The sequence below is a fragment of the Drosophila ananassae genome, chromosome 3L (assembly GCF_017639315.1).
Source record: "Drosophila ananassae strain 14024-0371.13 chromosome 3L, ASM1763931v2, whole genome shotgun sequence".
NCBI classification, from domain to species: Eukaryota; Metazoa; Arthropoda; class Insecta; order Diptera; family Drosophilidae; genus Drosophila; species Drosophila ananassae.
In genome coordinates this window covers 16,241,941-16,257,718 of record NC_057929.1, presented here as the reverse complement: position 1 = coordinate 16,257,718, position 15,778 = coordinate 16,241,941, and the positions used below count along the sequence as shown (strand labels likewise).

Genomic DNA, 15,778 nt, shown 5'->3' with positions numbered 1-15,778 from the left:
AATTGCGGAACATTTCTTTTGGTTGCCCCACCAACACATCCTGCGCTTCCCAACCGCCGTAATTAGGCTCCATACCGAACATCAATAGCATCGCCGAGCTGATGCCGCAGTGCAGCGGCTCAGGAGGCGCAGGCGGCGGCGGCGTTGGCGTTGGAGGGGGCTTGGCAGGGGGCGAGAGCCACGCACAGGCCCGTAGCAGCTTTGTGGACAAAATCCATGGCATCACCGATAAATTACACCACTCACTGGGCGGACATCTCTCCCACGATCCCAGCAAGACTGGTAAGCCGAATGCAGCCAAGGTCTTTAAGTTTTCAGTTTTATTTAAAAATGACTGCATGGTTAATTTTGAGAAATCATTTCTAATAATATCTTCTTTTCAATTTGTTATCAATTTTTTCTGGTGGTCTCATTACGAAAATTGGGAAATGCCTGGATAATGAAATATTGTATCCCTACAACCGCAATATCCCTACAAAGACTATGAAGTCTATTTTCTAGCGTAGAAAGCCTAGAGAATAATACTTTTCAAGAAATCTTTTGATCTTTAATAGACCTATTAGACCTTTAAAATGAAAATATATAGGGGCACACTGAGAAGGTTATTTCTTTTCTGACTTATATCCGATTTTTGAGGAAATAGGTTTAAAACTTTTTTTGATGAATTCTCTGTCAATCTGCCTCAAAACCTTGTAACTTAAATTTGGTCTATATTTGTTCAATTTTTTCCAATGGAAGCTCTTGTAAAATCTCTCGATTCTGTGATGGAATGCCTTAAAATTAATAAAATGTAGACTGATCCTCTGTCAATCTGCATAAGAATCTAATAATACCATTTTCCATACCATTGTGAATCTTGTCGAATAAAAAATTAAAGCTTTTATCTTAACCAAAACCAATTCGAGTAAAGCAAAGTACCTTCAATGATTAATAGTTGAATTACCTCTTGATCCGCATCGAAGACTTTATATTTGGTTTAATTTTAATAAACTTTTTCTGTTGGGAAGGTAATGGAGAGTGGAAACAGGACCCCTGCTTTAACCTCTACTGATCAAATGCTAAACATTTGTTCCTTTATTGCGTCATCCTTTCAACAGGCAGTGTCCATCCAATGCTCACCGTAACTCCAAGTCCTCTGGCCAGCGGACCGAGCATGTTCCAGGCCAATAATCCGGCCCGTCGCTCCGTAGACTCCAGCCCCTCGCACTCGCAGACCAATCACTCGCAAATGTCAAGGAACTCCTCCAAGAAGAGCAACAATTCGGTTAATTGCAAAATTGATGGTGAGTATTAATAAGGCTGCCCTCGTCCTTAACATGCAAAGCCAAAAGACCAGGCACTCGTTCGCTTCCGTGAGTTCAAATTACAATGTGCATGCGACTTCCTTCCAATTAGGAGGTTCATTGTTCAATCAGAAAAGGATGTGTGGACTAAGGCAGGCAATCGGGCCAGGAGCCACTGATTGGTTGGTTAATATTCATCCATTTAAGCCAAAAGCAATTAAACTGCAAATATTTGTAACGTTTTGTAATTATTTGGCCATTTTGTAATTAAATTTGAGTTTATATAAAATGAGCTTTAATTGCATAAGCGTCTCAAGGATGTCACTTGTGTAAGAGTAGTTGGAAAATCATCAAATAAGGATTAGGAATTTGTTTATTTATTACTTGATGTAGTAGCTTTAAGGACATCGGAGACACCCATTGAACAATAGTAGGTGAGTGGCGCTTAGCTGGCTTAGTTGGTAAGCTGAAAATTCCCTCTGTTTTGGCTTTTGCTGAGTTAACTTTTCGTGAACTTGGTAATTAGTGAGGGGGCGAGTACTAAGACCAAATATCAGCACGAAGCCGAAATGAGGCAGATTCGCTAATTCACGAGTTCATAAATAATGAAGCCGAGAGTCCGGATTCCGGACCCACGTTGCAGTGGCGGAAGTTTGCTTGACTTCCCGTTTATTTCTTTTCTTCTTTTACTCCACCCCGGCCCGCCCCTAACTTTCCTTCCTTCTAATTCTGAAAAAAAAGAAAATATATTCAGAAAAAATAAGAATAACTAAGCGACTCTTGTCTCAGAGATCGTGTCGTAAATCAACGCCCAATTAGAAACATTTTTGCATTTCACGAACTCGCAACTGGCAACTCGTAAAATGCGAAGCCGGCGTTAAATTAACATTTATTGCTGCACGGAGGAGAGCATTGAAAACAAAACCCACACTCGCACACCCGCATCCGCACACACTCGGGGCGGCTTGCGGCCTGAAAGTATGCAGTAGAATTTTTTTTTGCCTTTTTCGTCCTTGTTTTGCTTCCTTTTTTTGCGCTTTTTCTTTTCATTCATTTCGCTTCGATTGAAATGTGTACGAGAATGATTAATGAACGTAAATTTCGTTTTTTTTTTCTTCTCCCCTCCCCTCCACACTTTCGTCCTTTTTTTCCTCCTTTGTCGCTGGCCAGTTTCACGCATTTTTACCAGCAATTGGTAGGCATTGTCCTGAAAGTTCACGGGTAAAAGGCAAAGGACGAGGCCCAGTCAGGAATTTCCTATTAGCATTATATATTAAGTACAACATGGGCTTTCAGTATGTCTGGATGTGGGTGTGTGAGGGTGTGTGTGCTCGTCCTGAGAGCCTTAAGCGCTAATTGGATTAGTTTTGTTTTGCTTTTTGTCTTCCTCCTGGCTCCCGGCTCCCGGCTGGCTGTTTGTTGGTGTTAGTGCGAATTAAATTTATTAGTTCGAATGTAGGCTGGCAAATAAGTTGACATTGATCCTGCATACACTCGGGATCCTGGCTGTTTGTACAGCTTCTCTTTTTCTCCGAGCCTAATTTAGTTATTAATAAAAAGGACAAATATTAGCATGGTATATATTTTTTTAATTTATTGCCAACAAACGTTCCGACATTGGGCAAACATAATTAGCTAAAATGCACAGGCACATCATCTCGACTGTCATATCTTTGGTGTGTAGGCTAAGTGTGTCCTGGGTGTGTGTGTGTGTCCTGACTGACTGACTGTGTCTGTGTATGTGTTTGTCTAGCCAAGATGGAAATTTGTGAGCCCCTCTGTATTAACATATAAATTACAACATCAACAGCGCTCTCGCACACACAAATGGCCTGTCAAAATAATAAAAGATGGAAATCATTCATACTCACATACAAACAAAAGCCTCTTTTGAGGTCCTTTTACCACCACCACTCCCCCTGTCACTCTATCTGAAAATTTCTAAGCAATTTGCTGCTCCATTCAGAGCTCTTTGATTTCAATTCGTTATGTAATTACAAAGGATTTGACTTCACGGCTCGTTGGGGAGCATCACCAAGGGAATATTACCAAATAAAATAAATAAAATAAAAAAACACAAAAAAAAGGTGAACAAAATCATAATTAGGACGAAACAAAGTTAAACGAGCTAAATTATCTGGAGCATAAGATGGGAAAAGTTTCAGGCCTCAAGGATAGCAAGTTTCTGGCTTCTGGCCATGGCTTTACACATTTAACTGAAAAAGTGCACAACTCGGAAAAAACAAATTAAAGCCGAATTCTCGCACAACGACTCCTCTGGCCTTGCCGAGTTCATTAAGTGCCGTAATGAAATGCCTGGCCTTTTACCCCCGAGTCCTAGCTCCGTCCTGGCCTGGTCAAATGTTGGCAATTAACATTGAGCATAATGGGATCGAGCTGTCAGCTGTCGATTGCATTAAGAATAATGAGGGGCCGCCACTCCGTCACTCGGAGTGCAAAGTACTTAATGAATGCACATACACTTTGATCATGCACTCGATGTCCTTTCAACTTAAAGGCTCACATTTAACAGGACACTGAGAATGTATATTTAATAAAAAATGTTCAGTGCACCCACTCAGTCATTCAATTTTTCTTTATTTACAGCTGACATCAAGCTCCTGGCGCGAAAACTTTCCCATTTTGATCCACTGACACTTAAGGTCCCGCTCAAGGATGTCGTCTGCTATTTATCACTCCTGGAAGCTGGTCGTCCCGAGGATAAGCTGGAATGTAAGATGCTCCCAACTTTGACCTTCGATCCAATTTACTCATTATTTATTCATTGGATTGCAGTCATGTTCCGGCTGTACGACACGGATAGCAACGGAGTCCTGGATACGGCCGAGATGGATGCGATTGTTAATCAGATGATGGCTGTAGCCGAGTATCTCGGCTGGGACGTCAGCGAACTGCGTCCGGTGAGTCCCGATTAATCCGGTTTACATTAAAAACTCATTACCCAATTGCAATTTCAATTGCAATCAATGCAGTGCAAATCTCCTTACAGGACCACCACATCCTCACTGTATATATATATTTTTGTGTAGTCCTTCTCGTTGACTGCCTCTGTATCCTCCACTTCTCTCCCTTTTGGGTATCTTTTAGTTCGTTATTCAGTGGCGGTCACGAATCCTGAAACCCGTTCGGCTCCTCAATGAACCAATCCAATCCAATAAAACTTTTTCAATTACTTACCAACATTTTCAGCTGCAACAAAACAAAAAGAACACAAAACAAAACAATAGAGCGAACAGGAAAAACACTTGAAATTAATTTCGCTTTATTGTTGGACATTCAACTTTGGCGATAGTCCCAGTTTAGCCGCGAATGGGTTTCCATTTCAACCGCAAATTTGCGGAGCTGCCACAGCTACCACATCGCATAGGCGACTTAATAGTTTTCCCAACACCAACATCAGAAGCAGAAGCAGGAGCAGGAAAAAAAAAGGACAAGCTAAAAGCCTTTCGCACCACCCACCCTCTGACAGGCAGAAAAAATATATATATACGGAAGGAAAAAAATACCAAGAACTGCGACCGCAAATAAAGTCAAAGCGCCACAAAACTCAATTAACAAAATACCCCTGGCTATGGCGAAATGATTCCAGCCACATTTCTCCTTCCACTCCCCAGAACTCCGAGTAGACGGTCCTGTTTCATTTCCAGGACGACTTTATGCCTGCCATTGCCTGCCAGCGCATACTTTAAATTCTAAGCAGACACAGAAAATATTTTAATCAAAATATTTTTATCCAGTTTTCTACGAGAGCCGGGCCAGATCCAAGTCAAGGCGGGCCAAGGAGCCAAGTTTGGGTCAGCCCTTGTGGCCCATTATCCTTTTTGCCTTCCGTTTGTGCCACAAAATAATCAAAGCACTTAATGAGTTGCATAATTCTGGCATTCATTTCCGGCAAGAATATGAAATTCCAAAGGAAATAAAGGAGGAAAAATAAAAGGATTCGAAAGTTGAATAAATTTAAGAATGGAATTTATCAACACCCTTGAATGATACTCTCTATACTTAAAGAATATCTGCTAGAAATAGATTTTAAATCTTAAAATACTTAAAGACTCCAGTCTAGGTAACAAGTTTACTTTCTTCTCAACTGAACTGAAGGGCATTACAAACAGGATGTTACCTTTCCGTTACGATTCCATCCATCTAAGAATTACCCTTTTAAGGCCCCACCACACCAGAGCCACCAGAGCCATCGTTTCCATTTCAAGCCCCCTAAAAACCATGAATCACACTCACTGCAATCTGCAATCGCTTTTTCTACTTACTTACAGATACTGCAGGAGATGATGGTTGAAATTGACTACGATGCCGACGGCACAGTGTCCCTGGATGAGTGGCAGCGCGGTGGCATGACGACCATTCCCCTCCTGGTCCTCCTAGGTAAGTCCTCAGTCCTTAAAATCCTGCACAGAGCAAAGTCATATGTAAGAGGGTTTGCCGAGCCAAAGTAAACGAAGATGCTTTTTTTTTGCTGTGTACTCTGCCATCCTGAGCTAAATGCGCCTTTGCTGGGTGAATACCTTGATCTGTGACTGGTTGGCTGCTGCCGTAATAATCAAGTCATTTGCCGAGGTGGCTCCTCCGGCCGAGGAGCAGGAGCATGAAGGGTGTTCGAGTGGCACCAAACATCCTCGCCGCTCCCTTTATGCGCTTATGCAAAGTGACAACTCACCTGCAAGCACATCTTACCCTCTCGCCTCCAACTTTCTACCTTTCACCCAGGTGTCGACAGCACCACTCTCAAGGAGGACGGCATCCATGTGTGGCGCCTGAAGCACTTCAGCAAGCCGGCGTACTGCAACCTCTGCCTCAACATGCTGGTGGGTCTGGGCAAGAAGGGACTCTGCTGTGTGCGTGAGTATCAGGGCGGGAGTGACAGGAAATGGGCTATTTGAATGGTCTCGGCATTGGCCAAAATGGTCCATCAACAGGCCATGAAAATGTCACACATCTAGCTAGTTCTTTTGGGATAATTAAAATATATTTTCTTTCCTTTCTGACCCTGATAGTCTGCAAATATACGGTCCACGAGCGTTGTGTGCAACATGCCCCCGCTTCCTGCATCACCACCTACGTGAAGTCGAAGAAACCCAAATGCGGAGGCGATTTGTTGCACCACTGGGTGGAGGGCAACTGCTATGGACGATGCTCCAAGTGCCGCAAGAGGATCAAGGCCTATCACGGTATTACAGGACTCACCTGTCGTTGGTGCCATATGATGGTGAGTAAACGGGGCGTATACTTAATGTGCTACTAGTACCGGTAGAAGTAATAGAACAATAGGTTTCTACTTTCATGTCGAATTAGCGGGAGTCACTCAACAAAAAAAAAGGAATCCCTAACAAGAGTAAATCAGGATCGATTTCGCCTCTAGTTTCCAGCATTGTTTTAGAACAAAAATTCCAATTATTTGAGAAAACAAGGCAGCCCTTGGCGAGGCACTCGGTCTGCACTTTTTGTTCGAGTTTGTGTTGGCAGCTGTGATTTGCAGCAAAACAACAACACCCCACCATCCAACCACCACCAACCATTACCTCGGCAGCAGCACCACCACCACCACCACCAAAAACACATCCGAGCAGCGACAGGATAGCAGTAGCATTCCAGGACCCGTATCCGGGCCATGAACACACATGAACTGGCAACTTCGTTATGGCTGGCAAATTGTCACGTCTCGAGCAAATTGTGCTGCTGCTGTTGCTGTTGCCGTTGCCGTTGCTGATGCCGTTGGTGTTGCCATTGCCACTACCATAGCTGTTCTCGTTGCCGCTGCCGCTGCCGTTGCATGCCACAAACTTTTGTGTCCTCTGTCTTTGACAAGTGCAGCAAAGATAATGCCGAATTTGTTGGTGTCAGGACGCCGGGAGAGGCAGGACCGGGGGCTGGGACACTTTATATGCTGCTGCATCGGCAAATACTTTGTAAGCCTTTTGACAGTCAATAACTCCGACATCTTTGCCAGGATAAAATTGCATGCTTAAAGTTTCGTCCTTGGCTGGATATTCCCATCCTAGTTTCCTAGTTCTTGGCTCTCGATGGCTTCTCCTAATGGCATCTTGCCACTCACCTACTCACCTATCGATTCCATTTAATTAGACCGAAAAGAAAAGTTTTTTTTCGGTCATCTGACTCAATTTCCAAAGGTCGCAGCTGTTTGTACCAACAAAAAAATGAAAAACTGGAAGCCAGTGAGGAAAAAACGAAAAAACACTTTCCCCAAATTGGTATTTAAATGAAAATCCGCGCCAAATCTCATTTAGGCCAAAATTAAACATTTTTTTTGCTGTTCGGCGGGCTGCGACCGGCGAGTAGTCGGCGCTAACAAACTTTTAATCGGATTCATTAAAGCGAAATGATCCCCGCTCTCTGCTCCTTGCTCCTCGGTCGCTAGTCCTTCGCAGTCCCCAATCTTGGCCAGCAATGAAGTGGAAATTGAATTTAAACGCGTAAAATTTCTATGAGGTTGGGCCAGCCATCATCCAGCCCCACTAATTTGATTTTGTATCCATCTCCGGCAGCTCCACAACCGCTGCGCCTCCTCGGTGAAGAAGGAGTGCACCCTGGGCGAGTACGCCGAGCTGATTGTCCCGCCCACGGCCATTTGTCCGGCCGTACTGGATCGCCAGCGTTCCGTAAACCAGGCGCACAAGGTAAGAATCTTTACTACTACCGCTTTACTAAAAATCCTCTCGAATTCGGCCAACTAACCACCCCATTCAAAATTTAATTTCCCCAAAAACCAAAATTCACAAAAAAAAAAACGCAATTGGAATGGCTGCTTGTTGTTGTAATCTGTTATCCTGTAAAAATTGTGACATTCGCTCGAATGGTAACCAGAAATCCCAAATGCATCATCACCAGGCCACCCACTTCCAAATCACGCCGCCGGACGAGCTGAGCTGCCCGCTGCTGGTGTTCGTCAATCCGAAGAGCGGCGGTCGCCAGGGGGACCGCATCCTGCGCAAGTTCCAGTACATGCTGAATCCCCGCCAGGTGTACGACCTCTCGAAGGGCGGTCCCAAGGAGGGTGTGTGTGTTTTTTGTCTTTTTTTTGAGTGATGGAGCTCTAGCTCGATGATTGATTTCCGCTCTCGTTGCCAGGACTGACGCTCTTCAAGGATCTGCCCCGCTTCAAGGTCATCTGTTGTGGCGGTGACGGCACCGTCGGCTGGGTTCTCGAAGCCATGGGTGAGTGACGAGAATTGCTTTATAATTCTCAATTTAAATCTTAATTTTCTATGCCTCCTTTCTCCTTTCTCTTGGCAGACTCCATTGAACTGGCCACCCAGCCCGCCATCGGTGTGATTCCTTTGGGAACTGGAAACGATTTGGCCCGCTGCCTCCGCTGGGGCGGCGGCTACGAGGGCGAGAACATACCCAAGCTGATGGAGAAGATCCGGAGGTCCTCCACCGTAATGCTGGACAGATGGAGCATCGAGGTAACCAACACTCCACCCATCGAAGACTTGAGACCCAAGGTGAGATTGAAAAGTTATTTAAAAAAAAATAAATACTATCCCTGGGAAAGAAACAAAATTAGTTTCCAAAAGCAAAGTTCCACATAAACCTATAACCATATCTCGTTCAAAGTAGGCGGAGGTGGGCGTGGTGAGGCGTAGTGAGGCGTGGCTAGGCGCTCTGCCATCTGGAAAATCCAATTATTGGCCACAAAGCGCTTACCACGCACTCCATCCGCTCCGTCCACGTTCAGTTCCCCAATGTGGGCAACTGTGGTCCCAAAACGATTACACAAACTAATTTCAGTGGGCGGGAGGCTGGCGGCTGGAGGCGTGGTGCTGACACTGCCAACTAGCAATCCACAGTGTTTTGCCAATTGCCATTTGCCTGGCCAGGAATTGGACGAGGGATTTGCTAAACGTGAGATTTCTGTTACTCCGCAGGTGACGCTGCACTCGAACATGCAGAAGGTGATTGAGCTGTCGCAAAGTGTTGTGGTGGACAAATCGCTGATGGAGCGGTTCGAGGAGATCCAGAGGCAGGGCAGGCAACACCAGCCACAGGCAACAGCAGCCTCCACCACATCGATTATGATGGCCACGGCGGAAACGGCGACGGAGTTTAGCAGCACCACCACAACCCGGACAACAACCACAAAGAGCATTTCGATGTCCACATTCGAGACGCAGTGCATGAAGAAGACTCTGAGGGCCACCCTGAGCAGCAGCAGCAGTAGCAACTCGAGCAGTGCCCACGGCAATGGCAATGGCAACCAGCCAGCAAGCCAACAGCAATCGGAAGCGGAGGCCGAGGCCGAGGCGGAAGCTGAAGCTGAAGTCCTGCAACAACCAGAGTCCGTGGGCCGAAGGAGGACAGATGAAACGGAAAAGCAATCACTGGAGACGCTTCTATTGCAGCACAAGCAGCAACTGCAACAGCAACAGCAGCAGCAACAGCAACAAGGAGCCACCGCATCCGATACCGGAGAGGAAGCTGCAACAGCAACACCATCGGGGAATAATCAAAGCGATAATAATAGTCAGCGCAATAAGCAAAACAACATCCTTAAACAGCAAATTACATTGTCATTGGATTTTTCCGACCATGAAGGCGGCGAGGACGAGTATCCGGTGGAGGAGCCACCTAGCAGTCCGCAAACACCAATCACACCGACAACACCAGCCCAGCAACAGCACCAGCAGCAACATCTACAATTTGAGGAGCAACAAGAGCAGCAACAACTGCAGCAGCAACAGAAGCCCATCAAAGTGCAATCGGACAAGGATTGCACTGTTCCGTACAACATTATAAACAATTATTTCTCAGTTGGTGTGGTAAGTACACAGAAAAAGATAAAAAGTAGTTTATTTGCTTAAAAAATATGTATAATATTTTATTCCAAGACCTTTGAAGTAATAGACTAGTGGTGTCCTTTCTAAAAAATAAAACTTTTTGTGGCTTGATGCCAGAAGGCATTTAGTTTCTCCGTCTGGATGAGCACTCTTCTTGTCTAATTCGAAGTAATTCCGGTGAATCACATGTCAAGGAATAATCTTACCATGCCAGTTTCGTTCCCAATTCCTTTTCTATTTCTGGAGTGCTGAGAGGCATCCTGGATAGACCATGTCCCTGTCATCAGCAGGAGCAACTATGAGCACAGTTTTCATAATTAGTGCGGCCGAGCTGTCATGGCCTCTGACATGGGATTTGCATTTGACAGGCTCACTGGCCAACCAGAACTTGATTATCCAGGGGAGCCGCGTCTCAGAATAGGGCCATTGTCCTGAAGTGATTGGCAGAAAATAAAGCTTTGTTTAAATCAGCACTATTGGACAGGAATTTGAAATTAGTTCCATAGAAAGTTTAATTGATTCTGCCCCGCACAAGGGTGCTAATTTATAAAATGTATTTGATAAACTGAATTAAATATTCTGGACAATCAAAAAGGGAGCTAGGGATTAGGGGTACCACAAGCATTTTTATAAGCACTGAAGGCCAGTCCTTCCATCCTTTCCAACCCCACGGGCCCCCGATAGTCCTTAAATGCCAATAATATTAAGAGCAAATGTCCCTTTCGGCAATTTAGACCGTCAGGAGTCGGCGGCTCTCGGCTGCTCAATAATTCATTTAAATCGACTTAATCATTTATTCAGCGTTTTGGCCAGAAAGGCCAAGAGACCAAGAGACCGCATATTTCCGGCTTACCGGAGTCGCAATCAAACCCAAAAACGCCTGGCCCTGGCACTGGCTCTTTGACATGCAAATTTTCATGGAAGGCTCGCTCATGGATGGATACATTCATAACCGAGCGGCAAAAATGAACCCAAACAATGGCGTTTCAATAAAGCAAAGTGGGCGCTGTAGGCGGGGGCTGGTGGGGCAATAAAGAACCGAGAAAGGCTGCAAACACTTTTGCATATCCACCAAGTCTGGCGATTAGTCAAAGAGCCTGGCACGTTGCAGCACATTTCGCATGCAAAGTGGCCGATTGCCACTGAAGTCGAATGCCACACGCCCCAGGCACTCTCGCACACAAACACCGAGACGGCAGGTAAAGCTGCCAGATACAGATACTATGCAGGTGCAACTGTAGATACAGATACTTTGCAAGTCGTCAGGGGAGTCGGGAATATGCAAACGAGGTAGCACAAGTTAAGCACACAATCATCAGCTGCGCATTTGCATCATTGATGCTGCGATGTATTCGATTGCCAATTGCCAGGCAGGAGCAGGACCAGGAACAGGAGCAGGATTCAAAAGCAAAAGCCTGGTGAAGAGTAGACCAGGATCCAGGTGCAATTTGCAATGTTTTCCTGCACTTTTGCCCATTTCATTCTGGCAGCTTTCGTAATCAAATAGAATTCCCTAGCTGGAATCGCATAGGCCCCAAAAGATAGGCAACATTTTTGCAGAAATTAGCATCAGGATCTGTTCAGAATATTCCTATCCAGAGTCCTTTTAGCTCTGTATACGAAATAGCCGAGAACGTTTAATTTAATGACTCTGCCGGCTGTTGTCGACAGGGTCAGGCTTAGGCGAAACTTGTCTCATTATAATTTCCAGCAAGTGTTAAATTAGTAACTGCTCGAGGCGACGCCAAAATACCGCAAAGTCAAGAAAAAGTAACAGATTGTTCCCCAGGGACACTCACACCCACACACAGCCACACAAGCACACACTGACACGCATACACAGAGGGCAATAAATAGGAAACACAAGGAAAAAGGATAAAAGTTTGCAAAGTTGAACATCAGAGGTGGCGGCTTCTGGGGCTTTTGAATAATTTAGTATGATGTGAGATATGAAAATGGCACGCAAGAAAGAAAAATCAGAGATACTCGGCCTCGGCCAGCAGTCCGTTTATCTGGCCAGGATTTAAGAGAGCCATAAAGAAATGTTAAGTGACAAATTTACAGCACCGGGGGGCTGGACGACGAAACAAAATGAAATCAAATGAAGGACAAATAAAAAGGAAATGTGGTCCAAATTGGTAGATCACACACGGAGAAATATATGTCTGGGATAGGTTTTTAATACAAGCTTTATTATTATTCATAACTGATATATCCTTTCGAGAAAAATCTTTTTAAATCCAAAATACACACATTACATACAATCTAAATTAATTTATAACCATTAACCTTCAAATAATGACCAATTCCTGGTGTAGATTGTTCTCTGTGCCTGGGAAGATATCCTGGATTCCTGTTTCATGGGCCATCATGTAAACACGCCCCTTGGGCGGTGATTTGGGTGTGGTTTCTGGGCTACATCGTAGTATATGTGGCTGGCTGGGTGGGTGGGTGTTGGCCCTGCGTAAGGTCACACCATTTGTCAAGTGGCGGCTAAAGCCGAAATCCTTTTTGTGCAAACATTTTGCGCTCCTTTTGCGCCAACGAAATCAGCCTAATGCTGCCACTGCCACTGGCATCGAGCTCCCAAGCTCCAGAGCCCCAGAGCCCAAACAATTGCACACCAGATCCCACAAAATCCGCACCAAAACCGAAATAAAATTGTGTGTCCTGGTGGTAGATGGTGTGGCGGTGGTGGTGGTGTGCGATGCGTGTTAGTTTATTTATGACTTGATGTGCGTCTGTTTAAACAGTAGGCGTCTACAGCAAACTGTCGGCAATGATGTTATTGCCAACGATGTTGGCTTGCTGTGCTTTGCTGCTCTTGCCGCTTTTCCTGCTGCTGGGATTTCACTTGTCGGACACATTTCATACGGAGGAGCTCTTTGTGCTCGGCCCATCATGAAATCCATTTAACACTTATGTACATGTGTCTGGTCGTCTATGAGGGGGAGGGCTGTGCGACTCAAGTGGCCAAAGTCGCACAGGAAGCTTTAGGGAAAAGTCAGGATGAGGGTTTTGCAGTGGAGGCTTTGGGGAGTGGTAGGCTACACCAACACCAACACCCACCCGCCCCCACTGGGTAATACAGCATGAAAAGTATTTCACGCTGACGCTTGGGTTTAACGTCAAACAATTGACGTTGAGCGCCAACTTGGGCGACGGTGATAAAAAGTGCCAGCTTCAAGTAGACTTGACAGTTCCTCCTTTTATCTCAAGAGTTGTAGAGTTTTTCAAGCTAAAAAAATTTTTATATATTTGTAACTAAACTTATAATGACTCTCCTGGAAATTATCCTCTTAAATTTCATAACTATCCAAAGTTTTCCCTCCGAAAAGTCTGCCATCACTGGGAAACTTGAAAACTGGGAAAAGGAGGCTGTTGTGGAGTTGATGTGTAATTGTCTGAGCTTCGACTTTGACTTTCGTTTGAGTTTTATGTTCCAAGGCCAGAGATAGCTCAGCAGGATACGCATTTTATGGCTGCTCTTTTGTACCTGCGTTGCTCATACGCCCCGTGGTCCCAAAGAGATTTGGCCTTATCTCTGGTAGCTATGGCAGGGGGCTCTCCTCTTCTGGGTCTACAAATTATTTCATTACTGTTCCCACCTCTGGGCCAATCAAATTTTGAGCCAAACTTTTGGACGCTGCTTTTAGCCAGGCATTGGCAAACTTTGCCCAAAAATGCAAACAAGCTGTCAGCACACAGCCAGCCCCCTTCCGATCCGGCTCAGAGCTAGCCCCCCTTCGACTGACTAATGGGTATGGTGCGGTCGAGGCGTGCTAATAAGCCGGGCTGTCACTAAATTAGTTTACCGCACGAGCCATGCATAAAGTCGGTGTGACATCGTTAGTGCAGAAGGGAAGCGGCCGTGGCTAATTAAAAAGTTTTTCGTCGATTTTTCGATTTTAAGCGCTGGCAGGCGCTCGCTCATGTTGACAATTCAATTTGACGTCGAGGCTGTAATAAATCTTATTTGCCAAGCGAGTGTTGTGCAACCAGGCAGGCAGTCAGCCAGTCAGCCAGGCAGCCCGTCAGGCAGCGGGCCGTAATTGAAAAGCCCTTACAGCACCACGTGTCCTGCATCCTGTATCCGGAACGGTGTCCCGGACAAAGGACTCTCGTATCTGTGTTAGCATAACAAATGCGCTTGCCTAGCAGCAGATGTGGCAACGTGTCGTATGAGCAACGGACTGCAGTCGCTATCGCAGTCACGCAACCAAATATCCGCATAAGGAATTAAGTTGCAGCCGCCAACTGTTCCGATAAGAGTCCTTCACGCTTCCAGCATCCTTCCTTTTTTTTCCGCGGAATGAAGTTTTCCACCTTTCAAGTGCCGGGAGACACTTTTCGCACGGAATACTCGGCACGTGAACTTACCTTGGCTTTAAAGGGGAAATATTTTATGAAGATAAAGTATCTCAACACTTCCAACAACTAAATATTGAAGTGCCAGCATCAGACTCTCAAAGTTCATTAAATTTAATGCGATTATTGCATCCACCTGGTTGGAGAAACTTTGTTCGGTTAATACAATTTAGGTGTCTTGGCTTACAAATTGGCAACAACATTAATTAGCATTTCTGCGGTTCCATTGCCATGGAAAGCCAGAAGATGTCAATCTAATTGAGATTTCTTGGTATTCCTCAATGGGTAAAAGTATTAGCAGTTGTAGTCAAGTACTATCCGAACGTGACCCTGAATGCCGCGATTCGTTGCTGACCTTTTAGCCACAAACTGATTGGCCTTGCCTCCTTCTGCTTCTGCTTCCATTTCCATTTCCCCAGGATGCCGCCATCTGCGTCAAGTTTCACTTGGAGCGGGAGAAGAACCCGCACAAATTCAACAGTCGGATGAAGAACAAGCTATGGTACTTCGAGTATGCAACGTCCGAGACCTTTGCCGCATCCTGTAAGAATCTCCACGAGAGCATCGAGATAGTGGTGAGTGCACTTCTAAAAATACTTTATAATACAAAGTTAAACAAATCTTTGGGCATAAATTGTAATTTTCTTTCATAAAATATAAATTTTTGTTTACCCTTTTTATATCAGTGTATTGAAAGGAAATTGGGTGTAAAAGTGGGAGGTTTATGGCCGCATTGGTGATTTATTACCGGATGCAGAAATAAAAGTGCAGCTAGCATGTATAACCTTCATTCCATACTTTTAGTGCGATGGGGTTGCCCTGGACCTGGCCAACGGACCCCACCTGCAGGGAGTGGCCCTGCTCAACATCCCGTACACACACGGCGGCTCCAACCTGTGGGGCGAGCACCTGTCCCAGAAGCGAATCCGCAAGAGTGCCGGACCCTTTGGTAAAAGCAAGAAGCTACGGGCCGGCGACAAGGAGTTTTCCGCCACAAGCTTTAATTCTGTGGACCTATCCGTGGCAATACAGGGTAAGGATATCCACTTTCTATTTTAAACTTTAAGTATCTTATCTCCCCCTCGATTTCTTTTAGATATTGGAGATCGCCTAATCGAGGTAATTGGCCTGGAGAATTGCCTGCACATGGGCCAGGTGAGAACTGGTTTGCGAGCCTCCGGACGCCGCCTGGCCCAGTGCAGCGAGGTGATCATCAAGACCAAGAAGACGTTTCCCATGCAGATCGATGGAGAGCCCTGGATGCAAATGCCCTGCACGGTGAGGCGAAGGAATATT

At 45.3% G+C, this 15,778-nt stretch overlaps 1 protein-coding gene across 6 annotated transcripts in view; it reads left to right on the top strand.

Moving 5' to 3' along the window:
- LOC6494097 (diacylglycerol kinase 1) overlaps window positions 1-15,778 on the top strand; it is a 37,080-nt gene that overhangs the window by 20,905 nt on the left and 397 nt on the right. For 2 of the 6 annotated variants that reach the window (XM_032450627.2, XM_032450626.2), the window contains 15 exons: window positions 67-282; window positions 1,098-1,283; window positions 3,891-4,016; window positions 4,080-4,204; window positions 5,576-5,684; window positions 6,027-6,158; window positions 6,314-6,525; window positions 7,823-7,954; window positions 8,142-8,331; window positions 8,406-8,492; window positions 8,571-8,782; window positions 9,206-10,096; window positions 14,902-15,057; window positions 15,287-15,515; window positions 15,579-15,760. In XM_032450627.2, coding sequence (XP_032306518.1) covers window positions 67-282; window positions 1,098-1,283; window positions 3,891-4,016; window positions 4,080-4,204; window positions 5,576-5,684; window positions 6,027-6,158; window positions 6,314-6,525; window positions 7,823-7,954; window positions 8,142-8,331; window positions 8,406-8,492; window positions 8,571-8,782; window positions 9,206-10,096; window positions 14,902-15,057; window positions 15,287-15,515; window positions 15,579-15,760 — 3,185 coding nt within the window. Of the gene's footprint in view, window positions 1-66; window positions 283-1,097; window positions 1,284-3,890; window positions 4,017-4,079; window positions 4,205-5,575; window positions 5,685-6,026; window positions 6,159-6,313; window positions 6,526-6,721; window positions 7,226-7,822; window positions 7,955-8,141; window positions 8,332-8,405; window positions 8,493-8,570; window positions 8,783-9,205; window positions 10,097-14,901; window positions 15,058-15,286; window positions 15,516-15,578; window positions 15,761-15,778 lie in introns of those variants that run through there. The other 4 variants (XM_032450628.2, XM_032450629.2, XM_032450630.2 and 1 more) reach the window with 4 other exon arrangements.